We start from the raw sequence: 24,233 nt of genomic DNA on the forward strand, positions 1-24,233 counted from the left end.
CCCCCAACTCCCGGGGGGTGAGCTGGTCACAACGTCATCAACAGCGGACGCTGCCACCGTGGGCCAAAGTTACCAATGAACCCCCCCCCCCACCACCACACTCAATATGGCCGAATTAATTCGCCGCCAATTCTAAATGCCGCGTGGACCCCCCCCTCCCCTCACGCGCCCCCGACCGCCCTGGTGACGTCACGCAACAACTTCCGGTGGTGGCTGTCTATATAAACGTGGCCGCTCGTCGTCGGCCGCTGCACGGCGCCGGAGCTGGAAGGCGCCGTTGTTGTAACGAAGTAAAATTTGTGATAAAAGAATCCACCGACATCCTGGCACAGATCGCGCTCCAATTAAGCGCGACGTTATCCTCGCACGCGTAGGGCACGCTACTACGCCAATATGTACGACCCCGACGAGGGTGAGTTGACGATTTTGTTGGCTTTTAACGCCTTAAAAAGAGTCGAGGCCTGTAAGCGGCAAACCCGGCTGCTGACGCTTAACTAGAGGCAACTCCACAACTCATTGTACTCTACTGTAATACTACGTGTTGTTGGCTGTCATTACAATGTTACTTAAAGTGTTGGTATTGTTACAAAGTACAAATTAAAGTGATGTGTAAGCTGGTCGCACTTAATGTCTGAATGATGAGGTACTACGCAGCGCTTTTGTCACTCCACTGCTGGATGATGCCCCCGGCCCGTGCCATGACGATTCTGATATCGCGCGCCCACTGATGCTTATCACCTTGGCCGGGAATCGAACTGGTTGTCGGGTTCATACAGCCGTGTGCTAACCACTGAGCCACCGCTCCCTCTACCCCCACGTCTCCGTCGTCTGCTGGTGTGTGTGTGTTATAAAATACCGTAGCGATTTGTGCGACTGACTGCCACAGGCGATGATGATGTGATGCGTATTATTGTTAATCGTGGCTTTGCACCTCTCAAGCCTTGATTGTGTTCTTGAAATTAAATGCATAGCAGGTGTTATAGGCTACTACATTGCTACGTTTTGGCAGTGAGGATCCTCATGTAAAATAGCTTGCGGTTGAGTTTCATATCCGCGTCGACGAACAATTAAATTGCAGAGAATTAATCTGACTGCGATCCAAATTATAGGCTCCCCTCTGCCTTCAACCCGCACTAACCAGCATGGTGAAGTGTGGTCATATAACCCCCACGAACTGCATGGCATGGGGAGACCTCAACCCCTTATCCAGCAAGTAGATTGACAAACACGCTGTACATCAATCTTGAGTTCAAGCTTTCGTGACTTTACCGAAAGAACCAAAGAGTACGCTGTACATCCTTATGCAGTCTATATCAATGCAGTCTATAAATGCACGTCCATACACTGCAACCCTTAAACAGATGTGCAGTACGACGAAGATGACGACGAGAATGAGATCACACCGGACTTGTGGCAAGAGGCATGCTGGATCGTCATCAGGTAAAGTGAGCCAGTTTGGCCTGTGGTCCCATCTGCGGCACTAAAGGTCTGCAGCCGTCTGCTCCATGTATTTGATTCTAAGCTTTAATTACCTTAACCCTTTCCCATTCCGATGACGTGTACGTCATTGGAATGGAATCGGAAGTAAAAAACCATGTGGGAGGGCGTGTGGCACAGTTTGGCCGTCAGCTATCAGTGTCGCAACAGTTCTCTGCGGTGAGTACAATGTCTTTAAAGACAGGGTGCTATGCCTCTCTAAATCAAATTAATGCCAACCACTTGCACGTTCCGAGATTCAGCGGTGAATGGGACACCCTGTGACTTGTAGACATCTCGGAACGGGAAAGGGTTTAAATAAACAGGGAAGCTTACCCTCAGGCCATGCATCCTTTCTCTATGCCCGACTCACTTACTCTTTCGGCCCCATCACTTCTTGATTAGGCCATCGTATTCTTCAAGCTCTGCGCCTTTCCTTTTTAGGCCCTGCCCCTTCTTCTTTAGGCTACGCCTCTTTCTGTTTAGGCCGCGACCTTCCTCTGGACACAGGGTTGGCCTTGTTTGGGTAGGGGTGGGAGGACTGAGCGGAGTGTGCACACAGCAGGAACAGTGGTGGGTGAGGACCAGAATCCCTCTTAGAACATTAAATCAATATAATAATAGATGGCTCATTGAGTCGCTCAGACTTTCAACAGCACCATGCATTAAGATGTTTGGCACATTGCTTTTAAATTAAAATGTGGATCGATTACAGAAAACATCCGAGTGATGGTCAGTTTTAATATTTTGGTCATTCATGAGTTGTCCCCCGGCCCAAAATTCGGATTGGAGAATCATTTACTTTTTAATCTCATTTGCATTTTTCTGTCATGTTGCTTGTTCAGTCTTTCTGTTAGCCTGAAGATAACATTGGCATCTATAATCGAAATTTACACACTCTATTTGTATTAAAGCATGAACCTTTGTTTTAATTAATGCATTAATCATTGCATACCTAAAAAGTTCAATTCCTCATTACTTCCCAGTCAGTTCTGTAAATTCATCCCTTTGCATATCGCAGTTTAGCAGTGTTGTAGCAAGCAACGATGATAAACTCGTTGGAGGTTCCTCACCTCCCACACCTCACCTTCTCGCCTGCTGATCCCCAGCTCGTACTTTGATGAGAAGGGGCTGGTGCGGCAGCAGCTGGACTCCTTCGATGAATTCATCCAGATGTCGGTGCAGCGGATCGTGGAGGACGCCCCGCCAATCGACCTGCAGGCTGAGGCTCAGCACGCCACCGGGGTGGTAGAGGTTCCGGTACGTGGACCCTGCTCTAATCTCACCTCAGTTCTTATTTATCCCCCCATTATCCACCCCAACGGCCCAGAGGAGAATAAGTGACTATCCAATGACCGAAGAGCAGACTGGGGACTTTAATTGAAAGCCCCGATTGTTGAAAAAGAGAGATGTATGCAGGGTTGAGTCCGTGAAGGATCTTTGCGATGATGAGTGCGATCTTGAATTGGTCTGGCATTCGATTTGGGAGGCAGTTAAAGGGATTGGAGTTTTGAAGTGATGTGGTCTCATTATCTGTGCTGGTCAGAAGTCTTATCTTGATTAAGTCATAAATATCATGGCAGTGCGTGCACGCGAGTAATTTTTTGGAGGTATCTGTGTGTAGTGCGGCAATACAGGGAGTCATTGCCTTTATATCTTATGGTGCTGTGTGTGTAGTATGTGTGTGTACTCCACAAAGTGGCTTCAAAATGCACTTGGCATGTGTAGTGAGTTCAACTGAGTCGCAGACGTACACTTGGAGGCAACACATTTATTTAACACCAACACACGGGGTAACTGCCCCTTTACAGAATAACAACCTATGGTGGTGACCACCAGGCTAACCACACTAATTATAACGTAACTGCTACTACGGACCGGACCACAGCTCTGGTCCAGGTCCACGTGTTGGAGACTCGGTAGAACGTAGACGTAGACGAAGGTTTCTTCAGGATGAACAACAACAACGGTCCCTCTGGGGGACCTGGCTTATATCCTCTGCGGCGTGGCTGGCTCCGCTCTTGGCCACGACCACCTTCCAGTATCCTCGAGCAGGATCTGGACCACCCCTAGCCCCTTTGTAGACTTAACTGGTCACGTGTCATATCCGATCAACCAGAGTGCCATGGCCTTTAGTAACCCCATTCCTGCGGCCAGCACTCCCACACCCTATCCTGTAGGGCTGGCACTGCACGCCAAGCGTGATGCCATCCAGCGCTATCAATCAGTGCTGACCGAGCATCTCTAGAGCCGGTACTACATTTAGACCATAGTGGGATCCGCGATGTCGATACACCGCACGCCGTACCTCTCTAGGGCCGGCACTGCACAGTGACATCCCGCGATGTCACTCCACATGGACTAAGTACTGCGGTAACATCCCTGCCACTTAGTGGCAAGCAGTAGCAGTTAAACGTCTGTTGTATTGATATCGATGCCGTTGTTTTGCATGCACGCACAAAGGGTTGCGTGGTAATTGCCAATGGTGAATGGTAACGTGGTCGCATTCTCCTTCAGCCGCGGTACATGCTCAAGTTCGAGCAGATCTACCTGTCGAAGCCCACACATTGGGAGAGAGACGGAGCGCCATCACCCATGATGCCCAACGAGGCCAGGCTCCGCAACCTCACGTAAGCTCCGTAAAACAATAGCACATATCGGGGACTGAAAACACCTCATTGGTCGGCATTACTATGCACGGAACAAAACACCATCTTGTATACCGAATAATAGTTGCAAGGTGAAGCTTGAATTCACATTGAATGGCGGCATTGAGATGGCACCGCTGATAATGGTGGGTTCTGATCAAGGAAAACGACTGATTATACCGGGTTCTCAAGTGCGGGGAGTTGATGGTCTCAGCCCAGTCAGCAGTCACTGTGCAAAAATTCCAATGAATTACATTTGGTTCTATACTTATTTAACTTGTTTATGGCTCTTGACAACTTAAAGATTATCAGCTCGTCATGCTTCTAAAATTACTCTTTGTAACAAGGTGTGTGGCAAAGTGCAGCCCCCCTACTACTATGTTGAACAGAGTTCACTTGAAGGGATCTCAGAGATAGCTTTCTTATCCAACTCCTTTAGCCCGTACTCTGAACACGAAGGGTCACGCTGCTCAGCGAGATATTACAAGGAACACTCCATCTCATGACATGGCTTGTGTACTCGGTATAACATTGTTTTTATGAATTACCATAGCATAACAGTCACCACGCAGCTCACGTTGACGATGAACCGACTTTCCGCGCAGTTACTCGGCCCCGTTGTACGTGGACATCACGAAGACGGTGATCCGGGAAGGGGATGACCCCATCGAGACGCAGCACCAGAAAACATTCATCGGCAAGATCCCCATCATGCTGCGCTCCACATACTGCCTGCTGAGCGGCCTCACCGACAGAGATCTCTGCGAGCTCAATGAGTGCCCCCTCGACCCCGGAGGGTACTTCATCATCAACGGCTCCGAGAAGGTGTGCAGCTGGACAATGTCGACCTGGCTGTGAAGGCAGTAGCAGACTAAACCTCTTGGGGGGAGGGGGATGGAGGGTGCGATACGATAAAAACAAAACTTTAAACAAATATTATAGGCGAACCTATGACTCCTCATCGTTGCCATGATTTATTGATAAATCTGTGCCTCCTTTGTCGTACGTCTCGAGGCGCTAGAACAAATCAGTGTATGAGATTATCTCATGGGAACCATCACTCGGTAAGGAAGTGACTGCAAACTAAATACAATGTGGAATAACAGTACAGGATAGGCAATATACATGGACCCGCAAGAATAAACGAGTGCGTGCCGATTCACTAAACCAAGGCAGACGTGTTTGCGCACGTTTTCTTTTTCTGGTCATGGTTGTTGTTCGCCAAAAAAAAATCACCACCGTCTAAAGACTGCCCTGACATTTTTTTGAATTGTTGTACCCAGGTGCTGATCGCACAGGAGAAGATGGCCACCAACACGGTGTACGTGTTCGCCAAGAAGGACTCCAAGTACGCGTACACGGCGGAGTGCCGCTCGTGTCTGGAAAACTCGTCCCGGCCCACCAGCACCATCTGGGTCAGCATGCTCGCCAGGGGAGGACAGGTTAGTGCGGGTTTGTTCGTGGTACAAATGCATGCAACTTGCTCAGCAGCACTGGTGGCAGAATTTGATGGCGAGGACACGCAACGGCATTTGCCACGTGTATACAGGCGTTATGACATCACGCAGCATCGTTACGTCCACACGCCCGTACGTGTGACCCACTACTCTGTAGCATGTTTCCAGGTCTCTCATCTCTTTGTTTATTTCGTTTCCAACTCCTGACCTCAGGCGAACGAGGACAGTCGTTGTAATTGCCAGTTTGTCTTGTTTTGTTTTCCATCCATGTTTTTCTTCCAGTTGCTTATCATAGACTCTGCTAAGCACTCGTTCGTTTGTTGATGATACGCTGGGCCGTTGTGGCGTCCGTCCGTGCAGGGTGTGCGGAAGAGCGCGATTGGGCAGCGCATCGTGGCCACGTTGCCGTACATCCGCCAGGAGGTGCCGATCATCATCGTGTTTCGCGCGCTGGGCTTCGTGTCCGACCGCGACATCCTCGAGCACATCATCTACGACTTTGACGACCCCGAGATGATGGAAATGGTACAGTTTCGCCCCCCCCCCCCCCCCGAGCTACTCACCGATGGCGATGGTGGTAGCCCCATTGGTCAGTGTGGTTTACAAAGTGGCATTTGTGGCGGATATGTTAAAACATCCTCAAGGAAAAAGCAACAACAAAAAAAGGATGTAAAATCAGTCGGACAAGCTGCTGCGGCATCACAACAGTGGCGTATTAAAGAGTTCTGCAGTGATGTCACAGAGATGTAACGAGGACACTGACGGAGTACTGCAACGTATGTTAAAAGCCCTTTTTTCTCTCTTTTCATTAAGCATGAACGCATGTTGGACAAACAGCAGCCTACGTTTGTAACTGCAAGAAAAGAGCAGTCTATTTTCTAAGGTGCAGCTGTTGTACCTTCCACATTAGCTTCGAGCATAGGAGAGTTGGCTTAATGTCACGTCAACACATTTCATTGCAACTTTAAAGCAGTCACAAATACTCTGTACGAGAACCAACCATGTTTCTAAAACACTTTCTCTCATTAATAATGCTTCAAACTCATTCTGCACATCCAAAGACACACATAGCAGCCTTGGTAAATATTACGTACAAGATTGGAAGCATTAAGTCTTTCGGTTACATCTTATCTTAATCGCTCCCATGTGCAGGTGAAACCGTCTCTGGACGAAGCCTTCGTCATCCAGGAGCAGAATGTGGCGCTCAACTTCATCGGCTCTCGTGGTGCGAAGCCCGGCGTCACCAAGGAGAAGCGAATCAAGTACGCCAAGGAGATCCTGCAGAAGGAGGTGTTGCCCCACGTGGGTGTCAGCGACTTCTGCGAAACCAAGAAGGCGTACTTCCTCGGGTGAGCGTTTGCCCACCAGGCGATGTGTAGATGCAACGGACCAAAAAAATCCGACAACGCTTCGTTGCTTTGTGCCTTTTGCGCTGACTCGAGCTCCTCTTCTCTTGATTTGGCATTCTCCCCAGCCGATGAAAATCTTATTTTGTGTGCATTGCATCGTAGGAAAAACACTACCCTTTGCTCGCTTGATGGATGCTATAATGAATTCAATTTACTTAAACCTGATCCCAGCTGCCAGCTTAAAAAAATTGAGCGTGGCTTGTTTGTATTTAAATGTTCAAAATCTGGGTGTTAATGTGTGCTGCCCCCACGCTATGTTGGCACCTGTGCGTGCATCTAGGTACATGGTCCACAGGCTGCTACTCGCCGCGCTGGGTCGCCGGGAGGTGGATGATCGAGATCACTATGGCAACAAGAGGCTGGACCTGGCTGGGCCCCTGTTGGCGTTCCTGTTCCGCGGGTACGTATCATCCTCGTCATCGCCGTCATCAACCTCGCCATGATCGCCATTGTCACCATGGTCACCATCATCGATCAGATGACTGATTTTATTTTTTTAAAGGGCATCGCTGTTGTCATTCTGTCTCCTTAAATTTCAAAATAACGCATAATTACTGCGGCTCGTTTTTGTTGCAGGATGTTTAAAAACTTGCTGAAGGAGGTGCGCATGTACGCACAGAAGTTCATCGACCGGGGAAAGGACTTCAACTTGGAGCTGGCAATCAAGACGCGCATTGTGACCGACGGACTCAAGTACTCGCTCGCCACCGGCAACTGGGGTGACCAGAAGAAGGCCCACCAGGCTCGCGCCGGCGTGTCTCAGGTAAAGCACCACCATCTTCCTCGTTATCATTATCATGTTTAGTGTCAACCCATCCGTTGTTTTTGTAATAACCACCTTGATCATCGTTGTCCATTGCCAGCAACGTTATCGGCATCATGATCATCTTCATCGCTATGTTTGTTGTCACCATCCTCGTCATTGTATTTGTAAAACTCAATCCGCACCTCCAATTAGAAGGGTCGTCTACGTTCGGTGCAAAAAAAATTCAACATACAACACAGGTCAAAATGCAAACCCTCCAAAGGTAAGTTTGCATGATGTATTTGTTGATAAACGAGTAATATGATTAACAAGAGAAAGACGTGTTGGTTCAAACCACCGAAATCATTTTATTTAATCATTTAGTTAATCCAGTTCTGAATCAAGGTCTTCTATACACCTTGGAGGTAATGGGGGCTGTTTAGACCACACATCATCACTGGTAAGTGGGATTGAGTCATCCTTGGAGAGGACCGCTTCAAATATATCACATCATTGTTGTTAGCTGTGTCCGGGAATCAAATCTAGGTTCATAGCACAGAGAAAATGTACTAAAGAAATGTCAACAATTAGTTTGGACAATGCATTTTGAAACAGCAGAGCTGTGAGACTAAAACGTTCTGGTGATTGACAGGTGTTGAACCGCTTGACGTTCGCATCCACCCTGTCCCATCTGCGGCGGCTGAACTCCCCCATCGGCCGTGATGGGAAACTCGCCAAGCCTCGTCAGCTGCACAACACACTGTGGGGCATGGTGTGCCCCGCTGAGACCCCAGAGGTAAGCACAAACTTGCACAACAATAACAACAGCCGCTGTTCACCGCTAAGTGACAGTGATGCCACCACTGCGCTCGTGCCTGGCCCAGATGCTCTTTGAGGACGTCGCAGGACAGACCCCCAGGTATTATATGTTGACTGACTAAGGTGACTGCAAATGCGCACCACCCATGCTTCCCACTGCCACCTTTTGCTGTGGTAGGGGCCGCCCAATTATCCGCTCGTTGTTGTGTGCGATGCTCAGATGGACACACACACACCGATAAAAATGCAATGCGTGCGCAGGTTTGCTTTGAATTTTGTTTGCATCATGCAGGTTCTTTTTCAAGATTCAAGTAAGATTGAAAACCCACTATCGACGCTTCCGTTTTGTTTTAGAGATTTCTTATGTGTTTATTGGAAGCATGTTGTGATTGTGTGACGTTGTGGTGTGCCAATAGTAATATTAGAATCAGAATATTGTACTGCTGAGGTCCTGGGTTCGAATGCAAGGCAGTTGCTTGTGATTAAAATGGGTTCTCAAGTGTGGCGAGTTGGCAGTCTCAGTCCCGGCATCATTGACCGTACAACAACTTCATTGGGGATAAATTCCAGCTTTTTTAATTAAAAATAACGGTTTTACTGTCATGTGACGAACATTGGTGTCTCCTAGAGTAGGGCGGATGGGAAAGTGTTACCCCTCCTGTATGGATCAGAAATCACTCACCAGTAGTTCTGTGATGTCTGCATCCATAGGCTGTTCGACGAGAGAGATCCACATGGTTCTTTGTTTCATAACATGACAACGAAAGAACATTTAGGATAACATTGTGGGTCGGATATTGTTTACGATCGGCTCGGAAAGAGGGGGGGGATGAGACGACCGGAGTTTGGCGCTGATGTGAGAGCTGTGTTTTTCGTCTTTGTCAGGGCCACGCCGTGGGGCTGGTGAAGAACCTGGCACTCATGGCGTACATCTCGGTGGGCTCGCAGCCCTCGCCCATCCTCGAGTTCTTGGAGGAATGGAGCATGGAGAACCTGGAGGAGATTTCCCCCGCCGCCATCGCCGAGTACGCACACTCGTCACGCGTTGGCGCGTCTGCTCTTTCACCCGCTCCCACCTAATCAAGCATCCACTTATTGGCAGAACCACTCACAGGCTCACCAGCTCCAACCACCTTTCGCCCACCCACTCGCTCACCTGCATTATCGCCGACTCGCTAACCTGCTAGTTCACCTACCCACTCGCCCGCCCACTTGCCTTATCACTTGTTCGCTTTACCCACGCACTCGCCTACTCATGCATCGGCTTATCCGCTCAACCACTCACAGGCTCCCTAACTCGCTCATCCACCTGTTTACCTATCTACTCACCAGCTTACCCACTCTATCACTCACCTGTCTTATCACCCACTCACTCGCCAGTGTGCGTACATATATTTACCATTTTGAACAAAGCCTCATTATGGATTGAGCTGTCATGTTGCATTCGTACCTAGTGGGGGCAGCAGAGGCCAATGAAGTTGATAATAATTAAACTGTTACGGTCTAAACCAGGGGTAGGGAACCTTTTTTCTGCCAAGGGCCATTTGGATATGTATAACATAATTCTGGGGCCATACAAAATTATCAACTTAAAAATTAGCCTCATATATTTGGTCAAACATTTAATTAACTCACCCCCTAATGTGATGGCTGGAACTACTTCTCTTTGGCGAGGTGTGTGATGTTAGCTGGTATTGATGATGTTGCTACTCGCAACTGCTTTTCCAGGTTTGCTCCTAGATTTATTGAATTTCGAGTCCCGCCTGCAGTTGCCTTGGCCAGGGCCAGACCAAATGATTTCGCGGGCCTTGTACGGCCCCCCTGGTCTAAACCTTCCAATAAAAATACTACGGTACAGCTGGTAAATGCTCAGAAATGTGAACGCTTACTGTGATATACAATAGCAGTCATACTTTTAAGTGTGTGACTTGGGCCTTTGAGCAAGTCACCCAGAATGCACCCCATCTTGTCAGATCTAAGCAGCTAAGCATGGTTGAGCCTGGATAGTGCTTGGATCAGGGGTGGACCGCCATGCATAAAACGGCTTATTATAGGTTGCAGTGGCGCTATGTTCTGCTCAGTAGAACGAAATTCAGCAAGATATATTCTAATACTGTAATTCAATGCCCCCATATCAAAGTCTTTAACCTGTACTGACCAGCTTGGTGAATAATGGTCAAATAACCTCTGACCTGCACAGGTGTGAGGAGGCCTTCATCCAGCAGTGGATTGACAAAAAACGGATGTGCATGTGCAAATATACTTTGAAGGTATGTGGCTGTTTCCTGTCCGTTGTCGCTGATTTCGTGCCCCGTGCCTCTCAGTGCCACGAAGATCTTTGTGAACGGCTGTTGGGTGGGAATTCACAAGGACCCCGAGCAGTTGATGAACACCCTGAGGAAGCTGAGACGTCAGATGGACATCATCGTGTCTGAGGTCAGCCTCGTAACTCCTAACCCTCTTGCTCCGTCACACCGTGCCGTTTTTGCCATCAACACAGCGTGCATGCATCGAGCACCCTTTTTGCGGTAACCTCTGCAAAGTGCTGAATATCAAAATGCCGCCTCGTCCAGATTAAAGATTAATATTGCATTAGTGAAAATTACATTTTGTGGCCAAGTGGCTCAGAGGTCAGAGCGCTGAGCTGGCACTGCAGAGATTCTTGATTCAATTGCAGGCAGCCTGTGGTTAAACTGCATTCTCAAGTGTGGCGAATTGATGGTATCAGCGCAATTGCTAATGAGTGCATAAAAAAAGCCACAGCATTGAATTTGGTTCTGCACTTAATTTAACAAAATTCCATCTCTTGAGTGTGTGTGTATATATGTGCCGCGTGCGTGTGTACATCTATGTGCGTGTACTCGTGTATACATACACGTGTGTATGTACTGTAGGTGGTGTAGAGCGGTAGTGGTTGGTGAACTGCACGATGAACCCGGTGACCCGAGTTCGATTCCAGCTCATGACTAGTCCTGGGCCTCTCTTAGGTCAACTCGGTGTATAAACATCAGCACCGAGGAGACAAAGGCGGCCGGTTGTAGTGTTGGCCCTTCCATAGGTGCTCGCTAGCAGCACTTGCCCCAACAGTCTATTAAACGCTCTACGGGTGATCTTTGTCTTTGTAGGTGTCCATGGTGCGTGACATCCGCGAGCGAGAGATCCGCATCTACACGGACGCTGGGCGGATCTGCCGACCGCTGCTCATTGTCGAGAAGCAGAAGTTGCTGCTCAAGAAGAGGCACATTGATCAACTGAAGGACCGCGAGTACAACAACTACACGTGCGTATATTAGGATTACTATTATTTTATTTTCCCAGGTAATGCCCACTGAGCTTTCTAGCTCTTTTTCAGAAGCGACCTGCCCGCGTATGATAGCTCAATGAAGTGCATTACCATGTGGGCATTTATAGCAGCCAAATACTCCAAATGCATATGTATCAAAAAACACATAAACAAAGATCCCCCAGGTATCCTTAAATGGGAATGTTGACGCAAGTGATGTTAGCGGCTCTCACCTAATGAACGCCAGTTTGGCGCATGAGGGGGTGGTGTGGCCAGCACCACTTGCCTTTGTCTCTCCACTCCGCCACTGGTCCACCCAAAACATATTCAAGCTGTATAATAAACATGCTAAACTGTATTATAAACATCAGCCCTCTGGACGAAAGTTTTCCAGGAGCATGTGTTTAATCCAGGGACATTTGAACCAGTTTCATCTTTGTGAGTAACATGAGCAGGGTGTGGCCTCATCGTTTCGGTCCAGTTTCTTCATTTATTGTATTCAAGCGGGTCACAAAATAAAACTAGCGTGTGCTGGCAGGCCATGTGATGCTTTGACATCACTTGGCACAGTGACTTTGTAGCGTCTGTACATGTGACCACTAATCTGTACCTCGTGTTTTCATGGCTCTCATTTTCTCTTGTTTTATTCTCATCTCGAGAACCTTAATCTCTTCCCTATAATGCTTTCATCTCTATCTTTAGTTTATCTCTTCATCTCATCAGTCTATCTCCTTGTCTTGGTGTGCTATCTCACTCAGCAGGCCACTCAAAAAGAGCCTTTGGCCCATTGGCCACGAGTTGAAAAGCCCCGAGTTATGCAAAGCTTTCAAAGAAAGCACATCGTATTCCACTCCACGCATTAACAATGCAGCTCGCGCCGTCCAGGTGGCAGGACCTGGTGGCGAGCGGTGTGGTGGAGTACATCGACACGCTGGAGGAGGAGACCGTCATGCTCGCCATGACCCCCGATGACCTGCAGGAGAAAGGCGTGGCCTACTGCTCCACGTACACGCACTGCGAGATCCACCCCTCCATGATCCTGGGCGTGTGCGCCTCCATCATCCCATTCCCCGACCACAACCAGGTGAGGAGGCCACGCCATTGGGCACGTTTCTGTTCGAGGACCCTGCACCGCCCGACGGAGCCACAAGGCTGAAATTGTCGAGGCTAGAGGAGTTTTAAACATGCTAATAACATCATCGGTAAGTTGGAGAAGAATTCTCACAACCAAATCTAACATTTAGAGAAATACATTTCGCTTGAAACTACATAAGGTATATTCAGGAACATCCACATTCAATATACAATCTGTATCTCTTGGTGAGCTATAACTTGATGGGTCATTACAAAATCCTCAAAGAGCAACAGTTTGAAGATCTGACCCTGCTGTGTGCATGCTGCTGTATAGGAGTGCATGCGCTCAGGGTTCACCGTGCATCGTGTGTCACCCATCAGTCTCCCCGAAACACGTACCAGTCGGCCATGGGCAAGCAGGCGATGGGCGTGTACATCACCAACTTCCACGTGCGAATGGACACGCTGGCGCACGTGCTCTACTACCCGCAGAAGCCGCTCGTCACCACGCGCTCCATGGAGTACCTACGATTCAGGGAGCTGCCTGCGGGTAACCTCCCCTGCCACAACCCCCTTTCTGGACCTCCCCAACCCCCCCACAGGATCTGCCACCTCCCTCACCGATCCCCTGGCCACAATTGTAAGGTTCTTAATCTGAAAGTAATCAAATGTTTGAAAGGCTCAACACATGGTGAGCTAGCAGCACCCCCCCCCCCCCGCTCTCTGTCAGCCCTGCCCACTCAAATCACAGTCTATTGCGCTGTCCACACAGTGTGGCCTGGACGTTAGCCTGGACGTTGTCCCTGCCCACTGCTCATAGATCCCATTTACTCCTTTCACAACCGTGCCGACTACTTAAGTTAACCCTGCTCTTTGCCTTTGTCATGAGTCGAGAAAGATTGGAGCTGGCACAAAATCGCTATTTTTTGTTGTTGTTGCAAATCCTTCAGGACGCGGGGACAGTCTTTCTAAACGCGTGGCTGTCCAAGCAAAATCCAGACATGTGGTAGGCTTACCTAATCCTGACTTTGGTGCCCCGACTTCCTCTCGGCTTCCCAGCCTTTCCTGTGTCCCCTTGCCCACACGCTGTAACTCTGGGCTGCATGGCTATGTTGGAAGAAGTGTATTTTCTGTGCGCGCGGTGCGGAAGAGGCGACCTGTGCGCGCCCCCCCCCCCCCCCATGTCCGGTGATCACACCGCCACAGAGGGAACGCCCTGAGAAACATTTTGCCTACTCTTTGATGGAAGAGGGTAGGTACCTGCTGTGTATCTCATAGCTGGCTTAAAGGAAGATGCTTACCAAAAAAAAACATTGCTCTCGCAAATAAGCACATGGGCTGTGTGGTTTGGGTTGTCAATGTTAAGTTTGAAATTTTGGTAATGAGAAGAAACTTTAAAATCATAGTATGGTGCACGACAGATGTTGCTGTTGTGCATTAAGTAGTTTTTCATTCCACTGCTGATTATGGACCTCTGCGGGGTTATTTATCCATACCATACTTTACACTGCTCAGTTCTGGTTGGTGACGTTAGGTAGCATAAGCCTGGTAGCATAGAAGTACAGTAACAATGGATGTTGCTGCATAGTTTAGATTATAGTTAACATCACAGAGACACTGCAGTGTTGTAACTTGGGTTTTACATTATATTAGCGAGGCTTCAAACGAATGTCAGAAACTTTCGAGCACACTGCCTCGGTACATATCTACAGATGAGAGTTGTTGGTGTTTTTGGTTCGTGTCTTCCTTCAGACTGCAGTCGTTAGCATACAGGCACATGATCGCCACTCCTGCTAACGCTTTCATCTTTTGCTGCAGGAATTAATTCCATCGTCGCCATTGCCTCCTACACGGGATACAACCAAGAGGATTCCGTTATCATGAACAGATCAGCCGTCGACCGGGGTTTCTTTAGGTGAGATTTGGTGTCGTCATTGTCTGTGCCCTGGTTGCGGTGACCGCACACCGCCTATTGCGGTGGTTACATACGTTTACCTTGCTGTGCGTTGTGCTGCTCATCTGGAAACGTTTTGCTGTGCCTTCACTGCCAAAATGACAATGCCCCTACTTCCCTCTGTAAATAAAGACCCACACCTCACAGTTTTTAATGCATTGCCTATGAGGCCGCGTCGTTTTCGACGGTTATTAAGAAAAGTGAAGGGGCTTGGGCAGGATACGTCACTCGAAGGGAGTGTTATTTGTGTGCTGTTGTGGATGGGGAGAAAACAAACGGATAAGTCTTCTCTCCACATGAGAAGAAAATAACATTTTAGTCCATCTGCCTCTGGGACTTTCAGGGTCTGTTTTCCAGCAGCGTGCATGTAAACAGGCAAACTGGACTGGTTTCAACTCTTTTTAAGAGCCTCACCAGCAGTGTCAGGCCTGGTAAATAATTACTACTGTGGTGGCATGTTAAAGGCATGAAGTACGCTCCACCAACACTGTGGAGTCCATTCAGCGCGACACAATAACCTGCTACACGATCTACAAAGCAGTTTGGAGACATTGCTTCTTTTGAATCCCACTCTTCCGTTTGTGCATAGCGCTTATCCACCCACGGTTGCGCAACGGGAAGGGTAAACAATGGTGTAGAAGCCTTGAGCACGGAGGTCTCCACGACCCCCGTGGGGACAAACTTCAATCGAGTCAAGTGGGGGGCCCTGCGTTGGAGGTCGGGGGGGGGGGGTCACGGCGGGGGGTGGTGGTGCGCGAGTGGAGCCATCACAAGGTCGGAGCCTCAAGAAGAGGGGCTCGCTGTCAATTTTCGCACAAGATTGCGTTCTCCGTGAACTGTGAACCGCGCTGCGGCTGCCTGCGCTGAGCTTGATTGATTGGATCTGATTTCATTGGCCCGCTGCTGTAAATACTTTTTTGTGGGTGGGTATTCTCTGCGTTCCTGGTCGAGCGTGGGAACAAGAGAGAGTGGGTCGCATGGAAAGCACCGTCGCCGCTTGCTGTGTCGGTGGATGTCGGCCTAACCCTGTCCCGGAATACACTTCTTGTGCACTTGGCTCATTAATGCAGGAACAAGTTAAAAATAAATGGTCAAAATAACACTTACGATTCCCCCAAGACTTTTCATAGAGCACAGGAACATATTCGGTAGCCTGTGTTTTGGTCCGTACACACACAGCCTGATGGACATGGCCAAAGATGAATAGAATTGTTGAACTTGTTTTTTGCAGTGAGTGATGAAGTTAACAAGGAAGTGATTGTAAAGATTTCCATTTATCTTGGGCATAATTTGAAATCTCCCTCTCTCCATTATAAATGCTGCATTGTGTTCATCTCCCACCCCACAATTAGCTAAGTATGGTGGAGAATGGCATGGGTGTGTGGGGTTAGTATTCTTGTTTGTCCATGCTGCAGCTAGCATTGTGCTCCAAACCGTGTGACCGAAGTTCAATTCCTGGTCACAGCTATTAATGGCGTGTCATCTCTGAACCAGTTTTGGTTCTCCCCTGGGTCAACTCGGCCTTAAATGAGAACAGGCATGCCTGGGTTTACGCCCAGGATGAGTCCCTGAAAACCAGAACATCAAGCTAAAGGACGGTTTTCCCTCCTTATTTGCGAGGGATACGTTCCGGAGATGCCTGTGAATATCACATTTCGTGGATCTTTTAATGAATTACCTTAAATAAACACGTAAATAAACTATTACATGCATAAAAAAATATATAATTGGTTATAATAAACAAAGTAAATAAAAATCATATTAAAGTATTAAATTATGATTCTACGCAGTAGAAGGGTGCAGTAACGATGATGACGATGATCGTTGTGATGTCGTTACTGCTCCTACATAGACACATCTCGTCACTTTCTCGCATCATATTCTCTCTCATCACTTCATCTCATCACTTTCTCGATGCAGTGGTGTAGAGTTCCAAATTCGATTCTCAGTTAGCAAGTTCGTGAATACATAGGCAATACAGTACTTAAAGCGAAGCCACGAGATGGGATGGATCATAAAATTGTTCAAATTTGTATAAAATAGTCGCCATAAGAATGGTATGTTGGGGAAAAAATATTAATAGAGTACGTGTACACGTGAAACAGACTACTGTAGTCGGGGGAGCTAGGTACCACAGTGCGTAAAACGGGATTGGGTATCAAATAAGTTGAATAAGTTGTTTTTGAAGTACGTTAAACGGAAGGGTGTAAATCGGGGTATTCTTGTTACTCGGCATGTTATGTAATCGTCAGCACTCGGGAGACGAAGATGACCAGGCCTGTTGCTGGCTGCACAACCACCAATTTGCGTCCCATTCCAGCCTTATTAGGTTTTTACTCGCAGCACATGTCCCAATAGTGGATGTCTGTGTGGAACATCTTTGCGTGTGTGTGTATTTGTATTAATGGCAAGCGCTGGAAACTAAAATTAAACTGTTTTATTTTACCAGGTAAGGCCCACTGAGCTATATAACTATATCAGAAGCGACCTGGCCACAAATGATAGCTCAACGAAGTGGCTTATCACGTAGAAATTATTTTCCACCAAATACTTCTCTAAAAAACGTTGAAATCAGCATTTGCAAAATGTTTATATTGGCCACACAAACACTATCCCTATCAACGGTTGAAACGGCCTTGCTCAACAGCGGGTCGGCGTCTGCTTACAGTTTCTGACCCTTTCCTAGGTCCGTGTTCTACCGCTCGTACAAAGAACAGGAGTCGAAGAAAGGATTTGACATGGAGGAGGTGTTTGAGAGGCCAACTCGAGACACCTGTCAGGGTAAGGCCACCGACGGCGAGCCCTCGGATGGTGACCATTCCCTCGAGATGGCGCTCTTGACAGCGGTGGTAATTTCTCTTTAAATAAACATAGAGTTAATCAAAAGCATCTTAGGCACACTCAAGTATTAATTTAATTCGCCGCCTTTCTCTGAAAGAGTAATGAACAACCACAGGCAAGGTGTGTGCCCTGACCTCAATTTCCTCTGAGAAAAAAAATCCGTGAATTCAACTTGGTGCCAAGCCAACCCATCCGGAGGTGATTCATTTTAAATTTTACGTTGATTTTTTTTTTTATATCCAATTTGAATGTGATTTTTGTTTCTCATGCGTCCTCATGTTGACTTGTGTACTGGATTCATTTCGGCAGCACTCATAGTAATTACTTCCTCTGCTTCATAATTTTTTTACTTTTTTTATTTGATTGTATTTATTGTTTTTAAACTTTTGCAGATGGATTTAACTCCTTCTTTTCTAACCTGAATAGCCTCTGCTGTCTCTTAAGTCCTCTTCCCCGGCCTCCATCACTGCTACTTCCCTTGGATCTTTCTCTAATTCTCAACCTTATTGTAATAATTTTTTCCATCTTACAAAATTTTTCTAGGTTACAAAACCCCACTTTCTAACACCCCCCTCCCCCTTTATGTCAAATCAGATGCTCTTACCCAGAAGATATTGTATTTAAAAATTTCACCGTAAAAAGGTCCAATTGACCTCTTGAAAATGTTGAAATATGTCTTTGGATAAATGTGCTCGTGTCACAACAATGGGCAAATGACCAAGGTGATACGTATTGTCTGGTCGCAGTACGATGTGAATGTGGCCCAAAGTGTCTCCTTGCTCATACAGCTGTGGGCAGTGCAGGTGGTGAAACTACACTGGGGTGGGCTGGCTCCTTACGGGCCTGATGAAGAGGGGTAGAAGTTGGATAGAGGACCCCATTTTATTCCTTGCTCTAGGGCCCATGCCAACCGCTTGCTTTAGAACAGTGCTCATATTTGTTGTTCATTCGTTGTGAACGGTGAGTGTTACACATTTCTACTTTGGTGTTTTCGTGTAAATCATGTCGTTGCTTTTGTTAGTCGCACATTCCCTCCCTGTGATGTCCTGTAACTGCCCCCACTGCCGACAGTCTTGGGCTGTGGGTCATCCTTGTAAAAGAGCTGCTTAGCTCAGTGGAGCCTTACCAGCAAAAAAAAATACGTCTGAATCTATTACTGGCACACAGTCTCTTTTAGAACAATCGCTATTGTGACCGGACGTGTTGTCATACGTTGCCCTGTTGTGTACCGCCTGTGCCCCCTTGTGCGTGATGCTCAGGCATGCGGCACGCCATCTACGAGAAGCTGGACGACGATGGCCTCATCTCGCCCGGCATCCGCGTGTCGGGCGACGACGTGATCATCGGCAAGACGGTGACACTGCCGGACAATGAGGACGAGCTGGAGGGTCAGACCAAGCGATTCACCAAGCGCGACTGCTCCACCTTCTTGCGCACCAGCGAAACCGGCATTGTCGACCAGGTCATGGTCACCATCAACCAGGAGGGATACAAGTTCTGCAAGATTCGGGTGAGCCGACGACGGCCAAGGGGGAGGTTGGGGGAAGGCCAAAAACCCCCCGTGACTTGGGGCCCCTGGGGTGTCGTTGGTGGACTTGATGAGATGTGCCCACTAATCCAGCGATCCAGATTCGCAGATTGAGCAGGCTTTGTCATGCGATCCATGAAAACTATGTAGGTTAGATGATAGCAGTATGTAGGAGTGTAGAGATTCACTAGCTTCATCCAGGTACTGAACATGAACTATTTATAACCAGGTAGGAGCCCATAAAAAGGGCTATCTATGTTAGAATTTGCAGCACGACATCTCAAATGAGTGTGCTGGATTAAAACCATCCTCTTATCATTGTTGCTCTTCTTGAAAATCTTCCCGCTCCTTTGTACAGGTGCGGTCAGTGCGGATCCCACAGATTGGAGACAAGTTCGCCAGTCGGCACGGACAGAAGGGCACATGCGGCATTCAGTACCGGCAGGAGGTGACCTCTCCAACACAGAGACCACACAACCGCATTGGAGTGAAGCGCAACAGGCAATGATCAGTGGATTTTTTGCAGCAACGAGGGAGCTTCATCCCTACCCGTATTTGTATTGCAGGACATGCCGTACACGTGCGAAGGCCTCTCGCCGGATATCATCATCAACCCGCACGCCATCCCGTCTCGAATGACAGTCGGTCACTTGATCGAGTGCCTCCAGGGCAAGGTGCGTGCATCGCCCATCTCATCCTAGTGGGTGACGGGGAGCGGGCGGATGGTGTTACACTCTCTCTCTTTCCTGGAGTCGCCCTCTTCCATCTTCACGTATGTGTGTGTGTTTGTACGTGCGCGGGTTTCCACATCCCTCTGTTCATCCTCTCTTTTTTCAACGCCTCCCACTTGTGCGGTCGTAGGTGTCGGCGAACAAAGGCGAGATCGGCGATGCCACACCGTTCAACGACACGGTCAACGTGCAGAAGATCTCCAACCTACTGCACGAGTACGGCTACCACCTGCGTGGAAACGAGGTGCGCGCTGGCCCTAGCAACTGCATTGCGATGGCGATGGGCTGGGTTGGTCACTGACTGGGTTACCCCTGGGGTTTGTCACTTGCTGGGTCAAGTCATGGGCTGCGTTTCGTTACTGGATGAAACTGGGTGGGTTAAGTCGCATGTTGATTTCGCTGCAGACCGGGAAAGTCACTGGCTCGGTTGGTTACTCGTGGGTTTGGGCTAGCCATGGGATGGCCAGGTTCAACACGAGTTGTTAGTTACCCTTTTGAGTTTGCCAAAGGGTAGACTATTCACAAATTGTGTTCATCATCCACTGAATTAGCCACAGGATGGGTTATCCCTAGAGTTGGGTTAATCACTCATGGATTGAATAACTGGCGGGATTATCCACGGCGCAAGTTGTGGATGCCTCGTCACCAATCTGGTTTACACGCAGGTGCTGTACAATGGCTTCACGGGCCGCAAGATGACGTCGCAGATCTTCATGGGACCCACGTACTACCAGCGCCTCAAGCACATGGTGGACGACAAGATCCACTCGCGCGCCCGTGGGCCCGTGCAGATCCTCAACCGGCAGCCCATGGAGGGGCGTTCGCGGTGAGACCACGGATTATAGGAGTGTGGGGGGTGTTCCACTCGTCGCGAGTCGGCTTTGCAGAAACTCGAACTCCTCTATTTAACGCCTCCTACAAAAAGGCGCTGTAGTGGTTGCAAGTTGTGAATCCAAATTCTGGTTGAGAGATCAACTTTTAAACCCCCCTTCCAACCTTCCAGCATCTTTGAAATAAGTGCCTTATATTTTTTATTGAGAGTGGTTGTAGTATAGATGGACTTTCACCTACAAATATGAATGCGGATTTTCCACCACTAATTCAGGGCCAGCGGTGGAACATTGGAAATAATGCACCGCCCCACGCCGCTCGTTTTCCACCTCGACGTTTGACTCGCCGTCGTTTTTTCCCCCCGTGCACAGCGACGGTGGGCTGCGTTTCGGCGAGATGGAGCGCGATTGTCAAATCGCGCACGGCGCCGCGCAGTTCCTGCGTGAGCGGCTGTTCGAGGTGTCCGACCCCTACCAGGTGCACGTGTGCAACCTGTGCGGCCTCATGGCCATCGCCAACACGCGCACGCACACCTACGAGTGCCGCGGCTGCCGCAACAAAACTCAGGTAACCCCACCTCCCTCGATTCCACCCCTTCTGTTTTCCGACTGCATGCGCATTTACACGAGGGATGTAAGAGTTAAACGCTTGGTCGATTCTGTTGTTGTGCATGGCAATATGTTCAGGAGCTACTAGCTACGTAGAAAGGACTTCAGTCGAGAGAATTCGTGTAGTTTCCTATCCCTCTGCTGAAGGTGTGCAGGTTATTGATTAAGGTCAGGGTTTGTACTCATTCCGAGTCATTGTGTCGGCCTGGCCTCCTTTGGCATGCGTTTCAAAGTTTTCTTTGCTCCCGTGGTTCTCTAACATCACTTACTCCACAGTGGCACAATATTTAATGATTTACGACACCCATAAAGGTCTACTGGCATTTAACAAAGCACAAATATAGGAGCAATGCATTCTAGAATATGTGCCCTGGCTGTTTGAGTCGTACAACATGGACTATGTAAGTAGCCATGGTATCAATGGTCTCAAATGTTTACTTCGATATTAGGCACAGTATTTCGTACGATCATTGTGCATCCATAGGCATGAATTATTTTTGGCACAAATAAGTTTTTTTGCATGTACCACTGTAGTTAATCATATTTAATTTGGAGAATAAACTTCAACCACATCTGCAGAATTGGTTTGTTACTAAAATCTGACCCTGAATCGTGATGATCATACAATAGTGAATTGTTTATATCCCTAGGTGGCAAGTAAATTGTATATATTTCTTGAGTAATTGAACCTTGCAGTTGAGAGCACACAGCTTCAACTTTGCACAATGCTGCTGGAATTTATAATTTACTTACGTGTGTGCCATTCACATACGCAAATATAACCATAAATTACAAAATTCAATGTTAGTACAAAATCCAAAGTCTTTTTTTTAAGAACTGATGCCCCTTAACAAAGTGGAGGGTAGGGGGCAGACGAAGGCAAATGATAATGCAACAGGATGTGGAGGCCAGTCCGTCACAGGGGACTAAAATTAGCTCGGACATCCTCTGCTGGAACATGTCTCGCCCTGGGCATTGTTAACAGTTTTGTTTTCACGTAGAATTTTCCTTCGTATGCAAATCAAAAACCCCTCTTCACCTCTCACTCTCGGTGGTGATGTTGTAATCATCATGGCTGGAAGGTGGTTGATAGTCGATTGTGTTATGGTCATGTAATTGCCGTAAGAATGCGGAATTCCCACCACTGGCTCCGGGGGTGGGCGCCCACAATGTTGATGAGTGCCGCTGCATTTCTCATTTTCAGCAGGGAGCCAACTTTATCAATTTTACTTGACATTTATTTAAATTGCTCCGTGTGTCCGTAACCGTTTTATTGTCGTTCTTGCACAGATCTCGCTGGTGCGTTTGCCATACGCCTGCAAGTTGCTTTTCCAGGAGCTCATGTCCATGAGCATCGCTCCACGGATGATGATCACATAAAATCTGGAACCTTCCTGGGGCCAGAAAAAATACTGCCGACTGTCGTCGCTGCCCTCCCAACCCGCCAGACAATCACAAACATCCCCAGTGACTCAAACTTTCCGGAAGACTCTTGCCTCTGCCAAAACTCTAAATATGAGGACCAGCACATATTCTAAAAAAAAAGGACCAAGTAAACTGGGATCAACATGAACATATTCCTTGATGCATTTATTTTATTGGCAAGTATTATTCTAGCCTTCCATTGCATAACATGATTTATTTGTTGTGACGCAAACCAGCTGTGCTAACAGCCTACCAGCCTCAAAAGGGAACATACTTTGATACTACAGGGCAGTCCGTCCTACATTCATTCCATCATTCCTACATTTAATAATTTATCTCCCGGTCATGCGACGCATTCATTCTCACCAATGAATTCCTCCCTTTACAGAATCCTGGCAATCCTTTCAATCACTGATGTATCCCTCATGTGCTCACTTGTTCTCGCATACATTTATTTCCTTATTCTGTCACTCACGCTTCATTAATTTACTCATTCCTCCCTCATTCAGTTACTAATTTATCTCATTCATTCACTCTCAATCCTCTTGTCTCATTCTTTCCTCATTTACGCACTCGATTTCCCATTTTCATGTGCTGCCTACTGGCGAACAGTAGCGGAAAATTTTATTTTGCAATGTACATAGTCACTTTTAAAATGACACCTGTTAAACTTCACTTCACATAAGCAGAATGTGTAAGTGTTTGAGGTTAAAATCTCTCATTCACGGATTCCTCTCATTGTCATTTGTATCTCATTTGGTCACCTGGCTACCAGATGCTCTCCGATGACTTCTGCAGAGCCAGCCGTTACTAGGGGACGCCTGTTGCTAGGGGACGCCTGTTGTTAGGGGACGCCTGTTGCTAGGGGACGCCTGTTGCTAGGGGAGACGCCTGTTGCTAGGGGAGACGCCTGTTGCTAGGGGACACCTGTTGCTCGGGGACGCCTGTTGCTAGACTGACGGTCTTCTCAAGCAGCAGTGAAACATTTGATTATGTAGTGCAGATAAGCACATTCGCGTTCCAAGTTTTTATTTTTGTTTGTAGTCTACAAGCGTTTTTTTCTGTTTCATGTCAACGACTCGGTAAGGAAGGGTGAAAATGTTTTCTTGCACATTGACAGACGACGAACTTTCCATCTATACCACGTTCGTACACACAGCTTGAAAAATGTAGATTTGTGTGAGGTGTGTTAAAAGCGGCACGCACACGTACAACGGGATATTTTTCTTTTTATATGTGGAGATTAGTTAGATCTGTTGCCGCGAGGAGTGGCGGCGTGAGCCGTGTTCTGTGATGTTGCGGAAGCGTGGCTGCAGAGATTGTCAGTCGCCGAGGCTTTTAAATAAAAACAAAAAAAAGAACCCGCTTTGTCATATTTCAAATAAACTCGTTCACGTGTGTGTA

At 47.8% G+C, this 24,233-nt stretch overlaps 1 protein-coding gene across 1 annotated transcript; it reads left to right on the forward strand.

Moving 5' to 3' along the window:
• The first annotated feature begins 229 nt into the window (after positions 1–229).
• On the forward strand, positions 230–24,190 carry POLR2B (RNA polymerase II subunit B). Its single transcript, XM_078861350.1, has 25 exons — positions 230–412; positions 1,362–1,440; positions 2,586–2,736; positions 3,994–4,106; positions 4,730–4,949; positions 5,408–5,566; positions 5,942–6,106; positions 6,734–6,930; positions 7,271–7,390; positions 7,567–7,753; positions 8,388–8,531; positions 9,440–9,579; positions 10,879–10,990; positions 11,680–11,834; positions 12,723–12,921; positions 13,293–13,461; positions 14,730–14,826; positions 17,552–17,646; positions 18,966–19,216; positions 19,593–19,682; positions 19,801–19,908; positions 20,096–20,209; positions 20,631–20,791; positions 21,168–21,363; positions 22,695–24,190. The coding sequence occupies exons 1-25, from the start codon at positions 394–396 to the stop codon at positions 22,782–22,784; spliced, it is 3,531 nt and encodes a 1,176-aa protein (XP_078717476.1). The 5' UTR covers positions 230–393; the 3' UTR covers positions 22,785–24,190.
• Positions 24,191–24,233: the final 43 nt, after the last annotated feature.

This window comes from Lampetra fluviatilis, chromosome 12, assembly GCF_964198595.1.
Source record: "Lampetra fluviatilis chromosome 12, kcLamFluv1.1, whole genome shotgun sequence".
Classification (NCBI taxonomy): Eukaryota; Metazoa; Chordata; class Hyperoartia; order Petromyzontiformes; family Petromyzontidae; genus Lampetra; species Lampetra fluviatilis.